Source organism: Bufo bufo, chromosome 4 (genome assembly GCF_905171765.1).
Source record: "Bufo bufo chromosome 4, aBufBuf1.1, whole genome shotgun sequence".
NCBI classification, from domain to species: Eukaryota; Metazoa; Chordata; class Amphibia; order Anura; family Bufonidae; genus Bufo; species Bufo bufo.
Window position 1 is genome coordinate 339,495,767 of NC_053392.1, and position 21,226 is coordinate 339,516,992.

General features: G+C 44.9%; 1 protein-coding gene across 1 annotated transcript in view; it reads left to right on the top strand.

Annotated features, from left to right (window-relative positions):
* The window catches only part of MFSD4B (major facilitator superfamily domain containing 4B), a 30,867-nt gene extending 13,535 nt beyond the window's left edge, over positions 1-17,332 (top strand). The window contains exons 2-4 of the mRNA XM_040428883.1: positions 11,294-11,462; positions 11,697-11,813; positions 15,818-17,332. Coding sequence (XP_040284817.1) covers positions 11,294-11,462; positions 11,697-11,813; positions 15,818-17,022 — 1,491 coding nt within the window. The 3' untranslated portion in view covers positions 17,023-17,332. The remainder of the gene's footprint in view (positions 1-11,293; positions 11,463-11,696; positions 11,814-15,817) is intronic.
* Positions 17,333-21,226: the final 3,894 nt, after the last annotated feature.

Consider the following 21,226-nt stretch of genomic DNA (forward strand, 5'->3'; position numbering starts at 1 on the left):
AGGGTATAGAGACGTCTTAAAGTGACAGTCATCTTCAGTAAAATACAGCATCTACATTAATTTGTACGCTCGGCCTCGCTGCGCTCGTCATTTAGTAAAACTGACTCTATGCCGCCATTGATAGTAAAGAAGGAAATGGATGGTAAAGAAAGAGATGGATAGTCTCTTTCTTTACCATCTCCCGCCCGCCTCCTCTTAAAAATTCATTGGTGGCCAGTGGGTATACCAGAGTGTCAGCACATGGCTAACATCTGTGCAGATGTCAGCCGTTTAACCCTTTCCATACCGCGGTCCGTACGGACCGCTGTATGGAAAAGTTTAACTGTCAGGGAGCTCCCTCCTTCTCCCATCTGGGGGCTGCTGTGCCTTTGCAGCCCCCAGACTGGATGGGGTCACAGAGGTAGGGAGCCCCCCTCCTTACCCTTCCCCGTCTGCGAAGTTGTGGCCACAACGGAGCAGACGGGGAAGGTTCCCATGGCAACAGGACGCCTTCTCAGGCATCCCGCTGTCCATGGTGCTGAACAGATCTGTGCTAAAGGCATAGATCTGTTCAGACAAAGTGTAAGTAAAATACAGTACAATACACTATATAGTGTACTGTACTCTATTATACAGACATCAGACCCACTGGATCTTCAAGAACCAAGTGGGTCTGGGTCAAAAAAATAGTGATCACTTATCACTGAATAAAAATTAAAAAAATAAAATACACTACACATATTAGGTATCGCCGCGTCCGTAACGACCTGATCTATAAAACGGTCATGTTACTTTCTCCGCACGGTGAAAGCCATAAAAATAAAAAAATAAAAACTATGAAAAAATTGAAATTTTGCCGACCTTCCCAAAAAAAGGTAATAAGTGATCAAAAAATTTGCATGTACGCCAAAATAGTACCAATCAAACCGTCGTCTCATCCCGCAAAAATCATACCCTACCCAAGATAATCGCCCAAAAACTGAAAAAACTATGGCTCTTAGACTATGGAAACACTAAAACATGATTTTTTTTTGTTTCAAAAATGAAATCATTGTGTAAAACTTACATAAATAAAAATAAAGTATACATATTAGGTATCGCCGCTTCCGTATAGACCGGCTCTATAAAAATATCACATGACCTAACCCCTCAGGTGACCACTGTAAAAAAAAAAAAACGGTGTAAAAAAAGCTACTTTTTTGTCATCTTACGTCACAAAAAGTGTAATAGCAAGCGATCAAAAAGTCTTAGGCACCCCAAAATAGTGCCAATCAAACCGTCATCTCATCCCACAAAAAATGAGACCCTACCTAAGATAATCGCCCAAGAAACTGAAAAAACTATGGCTCTCAGACTATGGAAACACTAAAACATGATTTTTTTGTTTCAAAAAATGAAATCATTGTGTAAAACTTACATAAATAAATAAATTGTATACATATTAGGTATCGCCGTGTCCGTGACAACCTGCTCTATAAAAATACCACATGATCTAACCTGTCAGATGAATGTTGTAAATAACAAAAAAAAAAAAAACTGTGCCAAAAAAGCTATTTCTTGTTATCTTGCCTCACAAAAAGTGTAATATAGAGCAACCAAAAATCATATGTACCCTAAACTAGTACCAACAAAACTGCCACCCTATCCCGTAGTTTCTGAAATGGGGTCACTTTTTTGGAGTTTCTACTCTAGGGGTGCATCAGGGGGGCTTCAAATGGGACATGGTGTCAAAAAAACCAGTCCAGCAAAATCTGCCTTCCAAAAACCGTATGGCATTCCTTTCCTTCTGCGCCCTGCCGTGTGCCCGTACAGCAGTTTACGACCACATATGGGGTGTTTCTGTAAACTACAGAATCAGGGCCATAAATAATGAGTTTTGTTTGGCTGTTAACCCTTGCTTTGTAACTGGAAAAAAAATATTAAAATGGAAAATCTGCCAAAAAAGTGAAATTTTGAAATTGTATCTCTATTTTCCATTAAATCTTGTGCAACACCTAAAGGGTTAACAAAGTTTGTAAAATTAGTTTTGAATACCTTGAGGGGTTTAGTTTCTTAGATGGGGTCACTTTTAGGCCTCATGCACACGACCGTTGTGTGCATCCGTGGCCTTTGTGCCGTTTTCCGTTTTTTTTCGCGGACCCATTGACTTTCAATGCAGCCGCATCCGTGATCCGTGTTTCCTGTCCGTCAAAAAAATATGACCTGTCCTATTTTTTTGACTGACAACGGTTCACGGACCCATTCAAGTCAATGGGTCCGTGAAAGAACACGGATGCACACAAGATTGGCATCCGCGTCCGTGATCCGTGGCCGTAGGTTACTTTCATACAGACGGATCCGAAGATCCGTCTGCATAAAAGCTTTTTCAGAGCTGAGTTTTCACTTCGTGAAAACTCATATCCGACAGTATATTCTAACATAGAGGGGTTCCCATAGTAATGGAGACGCTTCTAGTTAGAATATACTACGAACTGTGTACATGATTGCCCCCTGCGGCCTGGCAGCACCCGATCTCTTACAGGGGGCTGTGATCCGCACAATTAACCCCTCAGGTGCTGCACCTAAGGGGTTAATTGTGCATATCATAGCCCCCTATAAGAGATCAGGGGCTGCCAGGCAGCAGGGGGCAGACCCCCCTCCCTCCCCAGTTTTAATTTTATTGGTGGCCAGTGCGGCCCCCCCTCCCTCCCTCTATTGTATTATTTTCATTGGTGGCACAGTGTGCGGCCCCCCCCCTCCCTCCCTCTATTGTAATATTTTCATTGGTGGCACAGTGTGCGGCCTCCCCTTACTTAGCAATATTAGAAGCATCATACTTACCTGCTGCGCTGTCTGTGACCGGCCGGGAGCTCCTCCTACTGGTAAGTGTAGGCAACGTAGTTGCCGTATTTGTGGGAGGGGAGGCTCCCGCTCTTACTATTTAAGGCACCTCCGTGCCCTTCCCCCCTGGCGGCTTCCTCCACGATTCCCGGCTCGACAGCGTGTGCGTCACTTCCGGATCACGTGGTGGATCGCGTCCGACGGCCGCCGTCCAGTGTTCATCTGCCCACCTACTGCAGCGCTCATCTCCGCTCCTTCAGCCGCACCTGGCCAGCAGCCATCCAGGCACAGGTAACGGGCGCATGCCCCTGGCTTCCCGCCCCACGTCCAGGCAGCGGACGGTTCAAGGCGGCTTCTTACACCGCTCCTCCACGATTCCCGGCTCAACAGCGTCCGCGTCACTTCCGGGTCACGTGGGGGATCGCGTCCGACGGCCGCCGTCCAGCGTGTACCATCGCTCCCCTCCCTACCTACAGCAGCGCTCATCTCAGCACCTTCAGCCGCACCTGGCCAGCAGCCATCCAGGCACAGGTAACGGGCGCATGCCCCTGGCTTCCCGCCCCACGTCCAGGCGGTCGGTTCGGCAGCCGCACCACTCCTCGCCAGGCAGCTATGGTACCGGGCGCATGCAGCCGACAGCTTCCTCCTAGCGGCGGTTCCACTTGTCTAGTACACGTTCCGGACCGCCGGAGTATGCTGTCGGCTTTCACTATTGCCGTCTTCTCTCGCCCACCACTTCTCTAACTCCGGCCGCAGGCGTCGATCCCGTGAGGGCTCTCTGCGTGCTGCCGGATTTCATACCCCCTGAGTTACAGTACCCACGCAGTCACAGGGTACCCGGTCCCTTCTATCACGCGTGCACAGTCGGGGGTCAGACATCATGTACACATGGCACGTACGGCACCATATCGTCACATTCCGTATCTCATCTGTCCGGCGCACCGCAGCTTCTGTGTTGCCACCCGTTTCGTTCTTGATATCGCAGTCCGGACAGTATGCAATTCAAAGCATACTCACGCCGGGCATATGTCGTTATTCAGCTGCTCGTTCCGCGCACCCCGCGCTGCAGCAGCGCACGGGCGCACATACTTGTCAAGACGTCCGATTACGGGCATGCTGTAGTCAGTACTGTCTATATCATTGATGCATTTCATCCCTTAATAGGTGTCATCTCAGGCTTCAAGGGCTCGTACGGTCAGAGTATCGAACTCCTACAAACCCTGGTGCAGGTAGATTTCAGTAACATAGTTAGGTCAGGCTTAAAATCCAGAGCTGTCCTGATGCTTTGTTTCGTTCACAGTCCAGTAGGCACATACTTCGTTCATCAGGATTCGGTAAAGGGAATTTATTTAGTTTGCTCTCCCCCCTTTCTCTCTCCTCTTTTCCTCGCTCTCCTCACCAGGGGTTCATGTACAGCTAAAAAAAAAAAAAAAAAATAAAAAAAAAAAAAGGAAAAAAAGGAAAAAAAAGGAAAAAGAGAAAAAAAGTGAAGGAAATATAAGGGGGGTTCTCCCCACGTCCTCAGATGCACACGCAGTCCCGGCACGTTCAGCCACGGTAGGTCTGTCACGTCCTCAGACCCACAAGCTGTCCCGGCACGTTCAGCCTCGGCAGGTCTGTCACGTCCTCAGACCCAGTTGATAGTCACGGCATATCTCAGCCGCCCCACTTCTGACACGTGCTCAGACTCTCACGCCAATTCCGTCACGTTTCAGCATTTGCCAGTTCTGTCACGTTTGCAGACTCAACGTAAGACCTGTCACGTTCTCAGGCAAAGCGTCAAGTCTGTCACGTCTTCAGACTCGGTCAAGTCCTGTCACGTCTTCAGGCACACGCGTCAAGTCTGTCACGTCCTCAGACTCAGTCTAAGTCCTGACACGACCTCAGGCATACGCAACTCTGTCACGTCTTCAGAGACAACGCAAGCCCTGTCACGGCTACAGGCGCCAGTTAGTCGCAGCTTGGTAAGGCTTACCGCTCGAGCGTACAGGTCTCCTGTCTCACACGCATTCCCCATTACCCACTCACACGCAGTCGCGGGCCCCCACGGACATCAGCAGTCATGGCTGTACATGCCCCGTCCTGGGGTACACAAGGTGGCAGGGGGTGTTAAGGTACACGAGTGTGGTGCGTTATTTCCTCAGGCACAGCTTGCACGGTTAGTCTTTCTTCCCTAACTAGTTCACCAGGGTGCATGGTACAGGCATCGTCACGTTTAGCTAGCCATCGTCTCACGCATTTCATGTATTCCAGATGGAGCTGCCACACAACCAAGTTCCGACTGCATCCGCGTCTTCCCTAGCCAGCGAGGACGTACAGTCAGAAAGAGGCATGACCCCCTCCCTAAGGTCTTGGACCATATCCAGGATAACTACGGAACTCTTACGCAGAGGAATTCCCTTCCCTGCATCTGCTAGAAAGGCTGAACTTTTTCGTTTGCTACAGTCCGAACCAGGCTCCAGTCAAGAGTTGCTTACGCCCAACACCATTCAGACTTCCATCACCCAGTTACATGCGGCAATTAATAACATGGCGTCCTCCATGTCCGGCTTCCGAACCAGACTAGAGGAGATTCAAAACAGGGCTTCCACCTCCAGCGCTGGCGCCCCTACACTTACGTCTCCATCAGTCCCCTCCACGTCTGCGGCGACCCCCCCCCCCCAACTTCCCTAATGTCGCACCATCGCATTTCATTCCGGCCAACGTTAGGCAGGATATTCTAGACGGTAAGGACGTCAATTTAGCCTGCCTGCTTATCGCTACACACGAGGTACCCGACAACAAGACCATCGCCTGCGGGGAGGTGTCTGTCATCCTCAAGTCACGGGACATCCGGCTAAACCGCAAACTCAGTATTACTGAGTTTGTGCTGGCGTTTAGCCTATTCCGGGACGTCATCTGTTCCGTGTCGCCCAGTCGCCGGGAAGAATTTGACCTATACCTTTACAAAGTAGTAGACCTAGGCCACAAATACGGGGGCACGGCCTTCTACGAGTATCATAGGTCTTTTTCTGCAAGGGCAGCAGCCTTGCTCACACAGTTCCAGCACACCGTCGACTGGGCAGTGACGGATACCGAGCTTTTTTGCCGCCATTTTGCTGGCTTGAGAGCCCCCGCTTGTTCCACCTGCAGTTCACACTCCCACACTGCAGAGTGGTGCGTCTCCAGCAATCCTCCGTCAGGCAGCTCCCAGACTAGGCAGGCACCCGAGAGCGTCATGCCCAAATCCGCCACAGGGGTCGATAAATTAGGCAGGCCCATCAAGTACCTAGGCAAATCGCAAATTTGCAACAACTTCAATCACACAGGGTGCTTCTACAGCCAATGCCGGTTGCTGCATTTATGCACCAACTGTTTCAGGGCCCACCCCAAGACAGCGTGCCCTCAGAAAAGCATTCACCCGGCATGACTAGGCAGGGTGCATGTTGACACGCTAGCCACATTCCTGGCCGATCATCCTGACCAACAGTGGGTGAGGTTCCTCCTTAACGGTTTCACCGTAGGTTTCCACACAGGCCAGATATCCCTACCACAGACCACGTACGAATGTAGGAATTTGCTGTCTGCCGTCAGGAACCCCGAGGCGGTCAGTGGCCTCATTCAAGCAGAGGTGGCAAAGGGCTACCTGATAGGCCCCATGCGCCAGCCCCCTTTCGATCACTGGAGAATTAGTCCGATAGGCATGGTTGTTGGCAAATTCTCCAATAAAAAACGCCTGATTTACGACCTGTCAGCTCCACATTCTTCTAACGTGCCTAGCCTTAATGCTCTTATTCCCTCCGAGGAGTTTGGCATGAAATATGCGTCCATAGACGAGGCAATTCAGGTCATACTGTCTTTGGGGCAGCACACGTGGCTGTCAAAAGCAGATATCACCGACGCTTTTAAACTGCTGCCCATTCATCCCCAACTATGGCAGTGGCATGGCGTCAAGTGGGACGGGCTGTATTATTTCGCTAACTGTCTCACTTTCGGCTCAAAATCAAGCCCTTGGCTGTTCGATCAGTTTGCCAGTAGTCTACACTGGATCCTGGAGCACACCTTCAGTGCCCATCACGTCATCCACTATCTAGACGACTTTCTGCTGATCGAACCTCCGGCACGGCCTCCAGGTGATCTAGGTGTTTTGACCGAAGTGTTCAGCAAACTCAGCGTTCCAGTAGCAAATCATAAGGTTGAGGGCCCCCACACCAGTTTGACCTTTTTAGGTATCCAACTAGACACCGTTACGTTGCAAGCTAGTTTGCCTCCGGACAAACTCCATAGAATCAGAGATAAAATCCATATGTTAGCTTGCGCAGGCATTTGTTCCAGAGCGGAGCTCCAAAGCATGCTCGGCATGCTCAATTATGCCATGAGGATCATCCCGCAGGGCAGGACTTTCATCTCCAGACTCCTTAGCCTTCTTCCATCAGCCTCCGACCAAGATAGCCAGGTGAGGCTAGATCAACAAGCTCTGGCCGATCTAGTGATGTGGGACCGGTTCCTTTCCAACTGGAATGGTATTTCTTTGTTTATTCCCTCAGTGTCCAGCCACTCCCCCGTTCTCCACGCCGATGCTTCATCAGCTTTGGGCTTCGCTGCCATTTACGGCAACCACTGGATGGCCAGCGCTTGGCCACCCGAGGTTGCTTCCATACCTGGGTTTTCTCAGTCATCCTCGTTGTTCGAGATTTACCCCATTGTCGCTGCAGCACAGGCGTGGGGAGCTCACTGGCGCAAGAGCACAGTGCTGATTCTGACCGATAATGAAGGTCTGGCAGCACTGATCAATAAGGGTAGGTCAGACTCCAGTGAAATCATGGCTTTCATGAGACAGTTTATCTGGTTGGCCCTACAGTACCAGTTTCATTTTGAATGTGCACATATTCCTGGCAAGGTAAACGTGGCAGCAGATGCTCTTTCTAGAGGTAAACTGCAATTTTTCTTTCAGATTTCACCAGAGGCGGACCCCGTACCAACCCCTACACCATCGCACAACCTGTTAGTCATGCCTTGAACACGCACCTGGCCACTGCCAGGCTCCTCATGCAGAGGTCCTTGTCCGAGAACACGGCTAGGACGTACAAGACGGCGTGGTCCCATTTTTCTAGATTCCAGATTAAGTGTCCACAGCTGGCCATGGACGATATCACATATTTACTCGCATTTATAGCTTTTTGCCACTCAGACCTCAAACTAGCACACGGCACGATCAAGTCATACTTAGCCGGTATACAACACTACTGGCACATCTCCTACCCAGATAGACCCTCGCTATTCTCCGCTCACCCTGTTAAAACAATCCTCAAGGGCATTCAGAATTCAGCAGCCGTTAGCATAATTTCCAGGAGACCCTTCTCTGGGGACATGTTTAAATCCTTAGCGGCCATCCTAGATACCAACCCCTTCGGAGTTAGGACTAGCGCCTTAGTTAAGACCGCCTTGTATCTATGCTTCTACGGCTTCCTACGACCCGGGGAATTTACGTGCCCCGTTTCCCGCCATACTTTCATACAGAAACAACATTTACAACACTCAGGCTCCCACTATGTGCTCACACTTTATCATACCAAGACGACCAGACCCGGTGAGACCACCAAGGTTAAGTATTTTCCCACAGGCAATGTATGGTGCCCGGTCGCAGTGTTTAATGAATGGTTGGCGCTGATCAAACCCGACGCACCTCACTCCCCATTGTTGGCTCACGACTCCAGCCCACTCTCTATACAGACCTTCCTTAGGTTCATCCGCGCCTTATTGCCAGGAGTAGGCGTGGATCCGTTGAGCATCACCGGCCATTCATTCAGGATAGGCGCGGCATCAGCCGCCTCTAAAAACAACGTACCGGGGCACATTATAAAGAGGTTAGGGCGTTGGAAGTCATTGTGCTACACTCGTTACATCCCCAACCCTAAACGCGAGATGTCTTTAGCTTTCCGTAATTTGTTACTGTAATATGTGTCAATACAGTATTTTGTTCACATTACTGTGTCGTGTATTTTTGGCCCCTTTAGGCTACCCTTTACAGCAGTTCCGCCACTACTCTACTGCTACGCTTAGGCCACAGCTGTTCTGATAGTCGATCCGAGCACAAGTGTAGGCAACGTAGTTGCCGTATTTGTGGGAGGGGAGGCTCCCGCTCTTACTATTTAAGGCACCTCCGTGCCCTTCCCCCCTGGCGGCTTCCTCCACGATTCCCGGCTCGACAGCGTGTGCCCCTCCCACCCTACCCCTTTTTTCATCCTTCCCATGGGGCGGCCCCCTTTAGGCTACCCTTTACAGCAGTTCCGCCACTACTCTACTGCTACGCTTAGGCCACAGCTGTTCTGATAGTCGATCCGAGCACAAGTGACAGATCATTAAGCAATGCGCCGCACAGACCTGTCACTTACCAGTAGGAGGAGCTCCCGGCCGGTCACAGACAGCGCAGCAGGTAAGTATGATGCTTCTAATATTGCTAAGTAACCATGGCAACCAGGACTGCAGTAGCGTCCTGGTTGCCATGGTTACCGATCGGAGCCCCAGCGATTAAACTGGGACTCCGTTCGGAACTCTCCGCTGCCACCAATGATCGGGGGGGGGGGGAGGGGAGGCCGCACACTGTGCCACCAATGAAAATAATACAATAGAGGGAGGGAAGGGGGGCCGCACACTGTGCCACCAATGAAAATAATACAAGAGGGAGGGAGGGGGGGGGGGCCGCACACTGTGCCACCAATGAAATTAATACAATAGAAGGAGGGAGGGGGGTCTGCCCCCTGCTGCCTTGCAGCCCCTGATCTCTTACAGGGGACTATGATACGCACAATTAACCCCCCTCAGGTGCTGCACCTGAGGGGTTAATTGTGCGGATCACAGCCCCCTGTAAGAGATCGGGTGCTGCCAGGCAGCAGGGGGCAGTCATGTACACAGTTCTTAGTATATTTTAACTTGAAGCGTCCCCATCACCATGGGAACGCCTCTATGTTAGAATATACTGTCGGATCTGAGTTTCACGATCTAACTCATATCCGACAGTATATTCTAACATAGAGGCGTTCCCATGGTGATGGGGACGCTTCAAGTTAAAATATACCATCGGATTGGAGAAAACTCTGATCCGATGGTATAATAGGGACTCCTGACTTTACATTGAAAGTCAATGGGGGACGGATCCGTTTGCAATTGCACCATATTGTGTCAACGTCAAACGGATCCGTCCCCATTGACTTGCATTGTAAGTCAGGACGGATCCGTTTGGGTCCGCACGGCCAGGCGGACACCAAAACGACTTTTCTTTCATGTCCGTGGATCCTCCAAAAATCAAGGAAGACCCACGGACGAAAAAACGGTCACGGACCCCGTTTTTGCGGACCTTAAAAAAAAAAAAACGGTCGTGTGCATGAGGCCTTATGGAGTTTTTACTCTAGGGGTGCATCAGGGGGGGCTTCAAATGTGACATGGTGTCAAAAAAACCAGTCCAGCAAAATCTGCCTTTTAAAAACCATACGGCGCACCTTTTTCCTCTACGTAAACTACTGTGTGCCCGTACAGTAGTTTACGGCCACATATGGGGTGTTTCTGCAAACTACAGAATCGTGGCAATAAATATAGCATTTTCTTTGGCTGTTAACCCTTGCTTTGTTACTGGAAAAAATGGAAAATTTGCCCAAAAATCTAAATTCTGAAATTTTAACACCATTTGCCATTGACTCTTGTGGAACACCTAAAGGGTTAACAAAGTTTGTAAAATCAGTTTTGAATACCTTGAGGGGTGTAGTTTCTAGAATGGGCCATTTTTGGGTGGTTTCTATTATGTATGCCTCGCAAAGTGACTTCAGACCTTAACTGGTCCCTAAAAATTGGGTTTTTAAAAATTTCTGAAAAATTTCAAGATTTGCTTCTAAACTTCTAAGCCTTGTAACATCCCAAAAAAATAAAATATCATTCCCAAAATGATCCAAACATGAATTAGACATATGGGGAATGTAAAGTAATAACTATTTTTGGAGGTATTACTATGTATTATAGAAGTAGAGAAATTGAAACTTGGAAATTTGCAATTTTTTACAAATTTGGGGTAAATTTGGTATTTTTTTATAAATAAAAATGAATTTTTTTTTACTTCATTTTACCAGTGTCATGAAGTACAATATGTAACAATCTCAGAATGGCCTGGATAAGTCAAAGCGTTTTAAAGTTATTAGCACTTAAAGTGACACTGGTCAGATTTGCAAAAAATGGCCAAGTCCTTAAAGGTGAAATAGGACTGAGTCCTTAAGGGGTTAAGAGTCGTGGATGAGATCATATTTCACTCTTGGGATTTCACACAAAATAAGCTTTGAGAATGACTTTATTCATCACACAGAGCGAGATCTGATCCCCGAGTCCAGCTTCTGTGCAGAACTCTACTGTAGCCACATGCATTGGGTGTAGTACAATTTGTTTATTCACATACTATCCTGTACGTTCTATGTACTTATCTATACAACTACTAAAACTAATTCGTTTTTTGTCTTTTTTTATTTTTTAGGGAATGGCTATTTCAGTCTTAGGACCAACGTTCCCTGATTTGGCTGCTAATGTGAATAGTACTGTTGGAAACATTTCCTATATTTTTGTCGGGAGGTCCTTAGGATATTTTTGTGGCTCTATCTTGAGTGGTATCCTTTTTGAACGCTTAAATCAGCACCTGCTTCTAGGTATGTGAGACAAATAAGAAAATGGTCCTATTCCGCATGGCAAAGAGGTTTTCATGTATCGACTTTCATTGATGACAGGTCTGTGTTGAGCTTCTTTTCCCTAAGCATTAATGTTAGATGACACAGTTTTCAGTTATATGTAGAAGTTATTGAACTGCATTGTTTTGTGACCAGCTATAGTTGTTGGACTGCTGTTGGCTTGTTTTAATTTCCTGTGTATTCTTATCTCATAAGGGTTATCAATGCTGGCAACTTGTGCAGGACTTTTTGTCTTGCCATGGTGTAAGAAGGCCATTTTCCTTACTGGAGTTATGTCTATTGTGGGAACTTCCATGGGATTCCTAGACACTGGTAAGTGCACTGCTTCATGCAAGTTTCGTAAAAAATTGCAGTACAGATAAAAACAAAAAACAAAGCTAAAGGTCTTATGCACACAGTCATATTACCACTGGGTTGGTCTGAAGCCATAACATGGCACCCATTGAAGTCTTTGCTGCCTTACTGTAATCTCATTTCATACAGGCTTCATACCAGGGTCAGATTAAGCTTGGTGGAGGCCTATTGGCAAAAACAAATCTGGTGGGGCCACATAATATACATTTTTTACTTAGCTGCTGCCACACTAAGGTCTGGCATAAATGCTGCTGCAGTCAGTCCTTAGTCTGGTGTAAATACTGCAGTCAGTCAGCATAGTCTAGTCTAAACTCTGCTGTCAGTCAGGCCATAGTCTAGTGTAAATGCTGTGGTCAGTCCATAATCAGCTATAAATGCTGCGGTCAGTCCATAGTCTAGTGTAAATGCTGCAGTCAGTCAGTCCACAGTCTAGTATATACTCGGCAGTCAGTCCACAGTCTAGTATATACTCGGCAGTCAGTCAGTCCACAGTCTAGTATATACTCGGCAGTCAGTCAGTCCACAGTCTAGTATATACTCGGCAGTCAGTCAGTCCACAGTCTAGTATATACTCGGCAGTCAGTCCACAGTCTAGTATATACTCGGCAGTCAGTCCACAGTCTAGTATATACTCGGCAGTCAGTCAGTCCACAGTCTAGTATATACTCGGCAGTCAGTCAGTCCACAGTCTAGTATATACTCGGCAGTCAGTCAGTCAGTCCACAGTCTAGTATATACTCGGCAGTCAGTCAGTCAGTCCACAGTCTAGTATATACTCGGCAGTCAGTCAGTCAGTCCACAGTCTAGTATATACTCGGCAGTCAGTCAGTCAGTCCACAGTCTAGTATATACTCGGCAGTCAGTCAGTCAGTCCACAGTCTAGTATATACTCGGCAGTCAGTCAGTCAGTCCACAGTCTAGTATATACTCGGCAGTCAGTCAGTCAGTCCACAGTCTAGTATATACTTGGCAGTCAGTCAGTCAGTCCACAGTCTAGTATATACTCGGCAGTCAGTCAGTCAGTCCACAGTCTAGTATATACTCGGCAGTCAGTCAGTCAGTCAGTCCACAGTCTAGTATATACTCGGCAGTCAGTCAGTCCACAGTCTAGTATATACTTGGCAGTCAGTCAGTCAGTCAGTCCACAGTCTAGTATATACTCTGCAGTCAGTCAGCATAGTGTAGTCTAAACTCTCCAGTCATTTAGACCATAGTCTAGTTGTAAATGCTGCAGTCAGTCAGGCTATAGTCTAGTGTACACTATGCAGTCAGTCAGCATAGTCTAGTCCAGGGATGCCCAACCTGCGGCCCTCCAGCTGTTGCAAAACTACAACTCCCAGCATTCCTGGACAGCCTACTGCTATCAGCCTGCAGAAGGGCATAGTGGGAGTTGTAGTTTTACAACAGCTGAATGGCCGCAGGTTGAGCATTCCTGTTCTAGTCTAAGCTCTGCAGTCAGTCAGGCCATAGTCTAGTGTAAATGCTGCAGTAAGTCAGGCTATAGTCTAGTGTATACTCTGTGGTCAGTCAAACCATTGTCCAGTATGTACTCTGCAGTCAGTCCATAGACTGGTGTATATGCTTTGTTTATTTCAAATATAATTATAATTTCTCAATTAAAAAATATTTCTCATGCAGGGGGTAGCACTACATGGCAGAGCTCTGTGGAAAGAAGGGGGCAAGTGGGAGACACTTCTTAGCAAGATTCTCTGGTGGAACAAAAAGTTGCACAGGCAGCAGGGGTAGTGCAGAGGAGTAACACTACTTGTCAGAGGCCCTTTGGGTGAAGGGGAAACATAATGCGGCAATACCGTGTCTGGGTAGTGGGGCAAACAGGGTTCAATCTGTGGGGGAGTGCTCACTGTTAACCCGTATCCTAACTTGTAACAACCAGAATACCCCTTTAATGGTATTTAAGGGATACGCTGATGTTAAAATCAGGTATGAACACTTCTGCCAAGGAACAATTTCTATTTTTAATAGCCAGAACAGTGTTGTATGTAACACTACAATTTTAAATTAAAAAGAAAAAAAAAATAATAGATATTTTCCCAGTGAAGATATGGATCATTTCAGTCCACGTGTGTGTGTGTGTGTGTGTGTGTATGTATGTGTGTGTATATGTGTGTATATATATATATATATATATATATATATATATATATATATACAGTACAGACCAAAAGTTTGGACACACCTTCTCATTCAAAGAGTTTTCTTTATTTTCATGACTATGAAAATTGTAGATTCACAATGAAGGCATCACAACTATGAATTAACACATGTGGAATTATATACATAACAAACAAGTGTGAAAAAACTGAAAATATGTCATATTCTGGGTTCTTCAAAGTAGTCACCTTTTGCTTTGATTACTCCTTTGCACACTCTTGGCATTCTCTTGATGAGCTTCAAGAGGTAGTCCCCTGAAATGGTTTTCACTTCACAGGTGTGCCCTGTCAGGTTTAATAAGTGGGATTTCTTGCCTTATAAATGGGGTTGGGACCATCAGTTGCGTTGAGGAGAAGTCAGGTGGATACACAGCTGATAGTCCTACTGAATAGACTTTTAGAATTTGTATTATGGCAAGAAAAAAGCAGCTAAGTAAAGAAAAATGAGTGGCCATCATTACTTTAAGAAATGAAGGTCAGTCAGTCAGTCGAAAAATTGGGAAAACTTTGAAAGTAAGGGCTATTTGACCATGAAGGAGAGTGATGGGGTGCTGCGCCAGATGACATGGCCTCCACAGTCACCGGACCTGAACCCAATCGAGATGGTTTGGGGTGAGCTGGACCGCATAGTGAAGGCAAAAGGGCCAACAAGTGCTAAGCATCTCTGGGAACTCCTTCAAGACTGTTGGAAGACCATTTCAGGGGACCACCTCTTGAAGCTCATCAAGAGAATGCCAAGAGTGTGCAAAGCAGTAATCAAAGCAAAAGGTGGCTACTTTGAAGAACCTAGAATATGACATATTTTCAGTTGTTTCACACTTGTTTGTTATGTATATAATTCCACATGTGTTAATTCATAGTTTTGATCCCTTCATAGTCATGAAAATAAAGAAAACTCTTTGAATGAAAAGGTGTGTCCAAACTTTTGGTCTGTACTGTGTGTATATATAATATATAATATAATATATATATATATATATATATATATATATATATATAATTTTTTTATTTTTTTTATATATACAAATTTAAAAATCAGAAGGTAAGTTTAATTTTTTAAGCAGTTTTGCCTTGTAATGTATATAATGTACATTGTACCCAGTACATGCAGTTACATGCAGATTTCATGTTCATGCAGCATAGCTCAGGAAACGCTGACCTTATTGACCTTTCTTTGTTTCAGAATGAATGAAGAACTCACATATATTTTACTTAGGCATTTACTACAGTTGTAATGAATCTTCTACTGTTCCATTGTTAGTGTACTATGTAGCAGCATTATTGTTTGTAGTTGAAGGCCCCTTTTGCCATTGACATCCTATTGGACATGAGTCAGGCCTGGTTCACACTTCGGTGATTTGGTCAAAGATTTGCATCAGTGATTACAAGCCAAAACCAGGAGTGGAGGCTACATACAGATAAGGTATAATGGATATATTTTCACCTGTTCTGTGTTTTTGACCCCCCCCCCCACCTGGTTTTGGCTCACAATGAGGCCTTATTCGCAGTCAGTGTTTGGTCAGTGATTTCCATCAGTGATATTCAGCCAAAACCAGGTGCCGCTTTAAACACAGAAGAGGTGCAGATCTTTCCCTTATACCTTATGTCTGTGTAGTCTCAACTCCTGGTTTTGGCTCATAATAACTGATGGAAAACACTGATCAAACACTGACGTGTGAATAAGGCTTAACTGATGGAAATCACTCATGTGTGAACTAGGCCTCACTGGTGTATACCGGATAAGTTTAGGCCTCAAGGTTGTATTAATCAATGTATCTTCCTGTACATCAGGTGGAAATGTGGTCATTCTGAACACCTGGGGGGATGAAGCTGGACCTCACGTGCAAGCACTCCACTTCAGTTTTGCTTTGGGGGCTGTCCTAGCTCCAATATTGGCAAAGCTAATCCCAGAAATTCTGCCACTTGATAAGAATCACCTCACAGAACGTCTGAGAGACAACACGACATCCAAGGAAATGCTGGATTTGCCTCTGGGATTAAAAAAATCCATGTTATCCTATATTGTGATCGCAACATATATTTTCCTGGTGTCTTTATTTTTATTTATCTTGTACAGCAAGACCCAGTCAAACCAATCAGTCACCAAGAGCACAGACGAGAAAGTACGGACAGCCAGATACCACAATGCCCTTATATTTCTCCTTTTCTTGTTTTTTTTCTTCTATGTTGGTGCAGAAGTTGCCTACGGTTCCTATATTTTTACCTATGCTATCACTACAGCAGAAATGGACCATGATAAAGCAGCAGGGCTGAATTCCATATTTTGGGGAGTGTTTGCTGCAGTTCGAGGCCTGGCCATCTGTTTTGCTACATGTCTGTATCCTGGCACCATGCTGCTGCTTAGTGTGATTGGCTGTGCTGTGTCGTCTTTGTTTTTACTACTTTTTCATACCAACCACATTGTGCTTTGGGCTGGTAGCGCACTCTATGGTGCCTCAATGGCTACTACGTTTCCAAGTGGCTTTTCTTGGGCACAGCAGTACACAACCATAGGAGGAAAGGCTGCTTCTTTATTCGTCATCGGGGCAGCACTGGGTGAAATGGCTATTCCTGCCTCTGTAGGTTACCTTCAGGGATTGTTTCCTGCCTATCCTGTACTTATGTATACAATCTTGGCGTCCTCTGTGTTGACTGCAATTCTCTTTCCCGTTATGTACAAACTGGCCACTTCTCCAAGGGACAAGACCCGTTGGGATGGAATGGAAAGTGAGGACCGCCGGGCTTTGCTTTCAGGTTCTGGAGTGGAAGAGGAGGAAGAGGATGCTCAGCGCTGGAATGAAGCAGATTTTGAATCAATTGAAATGAATGAACAAAGTAAGAACTACAACACTGTGATACAAGAGGGCACATTAGATGTTACTTCAAGTTCAGACGTCAACAGCCGGGTGGTATCAAAAAATGGGACAGTAGGTAATGTGATTGCTAACATATCTCCTGCCAAAAACCGGAATGCAGACAGCGAAAAAAATGACTAGAAATATAGTTTTATAAAGCAAGCTGGCTTGTTTGGTAGAATATCTTGCTGAAATTGCTTACAATTAATGTTTGTAAAGATTTATATTCATATGATGATTTGATGTGTACTTTCATGGCCGAGATGGGAATAACCCATAGTAAGTGCCAGCCCGGGATTAGCTGTCTCCATACCTTCGCCTCCCTGGACTAGTATTTACTGTGGGTTATTTATTTCCATCCCGGCCATGAAAGGGCGAGATGGGACAACTCCTTTAATGGTAAAAGAGCCATCCACTAATGGTCTTAGTAGTCATCTCACAAAGCAGAAGTGTTAAAAGTCACAGTGCTTTCCTGTTCTGATAGCATTCAATTGTCCATTCATCTTTAAAACCCTTGACTCGTCCCGCTACCAATATTACAGTTGCATATTGGTATGTTACAGACTATATATCTCTTGCAATTTGGGTAAATATCAGTGAGGAAGAATGTAAGTGAAAATGTTCAATGTGTGGTAGCACATACAGTACCTAGATTTATGAAGCAGAGAGCTGGTCATATTCTCAACTGTTAGCAGGTAGTTCAACCAGAATTAAAGGCAAGAGTGCTCCGACAATAGGCTGTGAGAAGAAGTTAGTTTCTGGCACATGGTAGCTGTATAACTAACTTCCTTGCACATACATTTTTATACACTTGCAGATATTGTGTGTCTTTGTGTTTTTCTGAAATCTGCAAGACAGAGTCTTGCATTTGTGTCTTTAGTACTAGAGCCACATACTCAGAGGTTGTTTTCTCTGCTACCTCTGATTTAAGAGGAGTCTAGAAAGCAGTTCAAGCACTTGTGTGGTTGGAAAAGTCAGAGTCTTAAGTGACAAAACAACTTTATGTGGGTTTAAAGGGGCTGTTCAACTTCACAAAATAATAAACAGTCCTAAATGTTAAATAACAAACAAAAAAAAGTCTTGCTGATCCAGTGCAGGTGCTTTGGCAGCCGCATCTTTATTTACAAGCAGTCCATGTAATCCAGTGGAGAAATGTGACACGTGCCAGTGTCATTTCAGTGGGCATGTGCCGTACTGCTGGCTTCATGGCTCCTAATTCTGAGCGGTGATGTTATCAGTACGGCACATGATTACTGAGATGGTCACATGCTGGCTGCTTATAAACAAACCCTAGGGGGACTGCCAGAGCATATATGCTACATCAGTGGAGGATTGGAGAGGGTTTTTTTTTGTTTAAACATTTGGTCTTTTTTTTTATTTTTATATAAGTTGGATAACTTCCCAATGAGTTGTCTGGCCTAGAGGCCAACCACTTCAATGGTCCTAACCTGTGTCCCATGAAAAATAAAAAACAATTAGGACCCTGCAGGACCAGAAAGTGGCTTAGGCCTGTGACCACTATGGACAAATCTCACAGGTCTCCGCAGTTACATCTGCTTGAAAGGAATGTCACAGCGGCGGAATACCATTTAAATAAGATGTAACTGCTGAGGCCTGTGATTCAACTGTTGGCTTTTTTTTTTTACAATTAAGATTATTGGCTACTAGGCTGAACAACCCCTTTAAATCTCAAATATGGTTGCTGAACAGATGACTTTACATAGGTCTTTTTTCCCTAAGTTTACCTCTATGTACTTCTGTACAGAATGTGTAACTGGACTTTTTTTCTTTGCTAGATTAGCTGTCAGTGGGTAATGTTCAAGTTTTTTTTATTATTATATGCATTACTGCTTTACTTTGAAAAGCTTGAGGCGCTTTCCAGTATTTGATTAAAATGTCCACATAAACGTATTCTGAGTGTTATTGAATTATTAAGAAGAATATCAGAAAGTAATCACACATCCTTGGATAAACTAATGTTAACAGGGTTTTCTGGAACATACATTTTGATGACCTGTCTTTTGGATAAGTCATCAATCAGAACAGTGGGCAGACACCTGGCACCCCTGCCAATCGGCTTTTTGAAGGTGAGCACCCGGGCCTCTTCATTGTATACCAGGCACATCACCTTATTAAAGATCAGGGCAATTCACAGTCCAAGTCAAAGGCCATGTGATCAGAGCCCTGAAGAAGAGGCTGCAGTGCTAGTCCAAGTGCCGCAACACTATCGGACAACTGATTTGCGGAGGTACCGATCTCAAACTGATGGCCTATCCTAAGGATGGATCATCTGTGTGTATGTCCTGGAAAACCTCTTTAAAGTACAAATACATTAGGAAATATTAAATGTTCTGTATTTACTACCCTCTTCCATTCTATTCTCTGAAATATCAGTAGCTTTGTTTTCTCTGACTTGTGTTATAACTTATTACACCAGTTATTTGCTACAAACATTACAGCAGGCTCGACCTCTTATATACGCTGCCCTTCATATTTTTAGAAATGAAATTAGCATTACTTTAGTGGCCTAGAAATTAGCTCAACCTCAAGTACGAATTATTTTGGAACTTTCCTTTTTTAAATTACTGTACCATAAATAAAATTAAAAGTTCTATACAGGACTCCAGGCGGCAACTGAAACAGTCACCCAAGGTTGTAAGCCCAACCCAAGGTTGTAAAAAAAAATATATATATTGTAAACTTGGCAAAGCCAATGGTGGAAAGGTAATTTTAGTTTTTTTGTTTCACTTGAAGCCCTGCTACTTATACCTAGATTAAAACATTGTATTCTGGCTGCTGGCAGCTTTTGCTAAATGGCGTTTAATGCATATTGTGTAGAGTTGTAATAACATAGTCAGTACTCCTACACTCCCCCTAGTAGTGTTGGCAGATTGTAGACCACTTCTAGTGTAACTACTTTCTTTATTTTACAAGATATAAAGTGTATTTCTAATTTAACAATCCATAAATAGTAAGTTTTATTACAAAGGTTTAATTATGTATTGATCCTGTTTATTTACACATGGCAGTAAATTACAGGATGAAGACTGGATTAAAATATTTTACCTATTTCATGTGAAAGATATCCAGCCACCCACAGTCAATTTTCTAGGTTATGCAAGTGCTGCTGCTTCTTATTACTTATACATCAAAAACTGTAGCAGACTGCCTTGTGTGAACCTGTCCTTAAAGGGGTTGTCTCTTGAAGACAACTTAGATATACATAGGGGCTAAGTGTCTAATCGGTGGGGGTCCAACCACAGGTGCCTGTGCCCCCTGTTTGAATGCATTGGTAGAACGCATGTGTTTCTGCCATTCTTTTTAACTCTATAGGACTGCCGGAGATAGCTGAGCACAAGCACTTTGCTATCTCACACAGCCCCATAGAGCTGAATAGAGTGGCAGTGCACATGCCTGACCGCCGCTCCATTCAAAGAGGTGACAACAAGCCCCCATTCTCATGGCCAGTGGGGCCCCAACTGTCGAGCAGACACATCCACAGGAAAGAGATTCTCCACCTTTTATATTTTTGTAAAAATATATTATTTCTATGATAGTAAGAAAGAGGACCTTTGTAAGGGCACTAGTTCTGAAAAAGATAAATGGTAGACAGGGTTTGTAAGATATACCGACAGAGCTTTGTAGGTAGGATCCGTTTTGCAGATTTTCTGTGCATATTCTGTAATCTGTAGCAGTCTGTAGTAAAATACATGTGTTTTCAGAACTCTAGCCACACAAAATCTGCAGCATTGTCAGTACGTTGCAGATTTGTAGCTAAGCCTACTTGTACCACATGCTGATCTTTCCTTGGACTTGTGGCAATCTGTGATAGAAAATATCTGCCATGTCTAAACCCACACTGGGGGTGCTCCGGGTCATGCAGGTATTCTGACGTAGTTTTTGAAGCCAAAACCAGGATTAAAAAAAGGGAGAAGTCATATCTGTCCTTAATACTATATCATCTTGTATGATTCACTCCTGATTTTGGCTTTAAAAAGTACCTTAAACCTGCAGATGTGGCCGTACTCTTAGGATGCCATATTCAGCTCAATTTATCAAGTAAAAAAAGAGTTTGTATTTGTCTTTGAAAATGGTTTCTTAAACAGAAAAGCAGAAGTATTGCGAATGGTTAAAGAAAAAATAAATCTGCATGATGCTTCTTGGTACAATTGTCAAGCAACAATTATGTCTGGCTCACTACATTGCAGAAGACTTTATTTTGGGCTGACTATTTGGTTTGTTGTATTTTCTATTTCAGTTGTTTTTGCACTGGAAATAAACTCATTTATCTAATATGTAAGGATTTGTTGGTGGTCTTCTTCCACTCCTATTGACCACCTGAGTC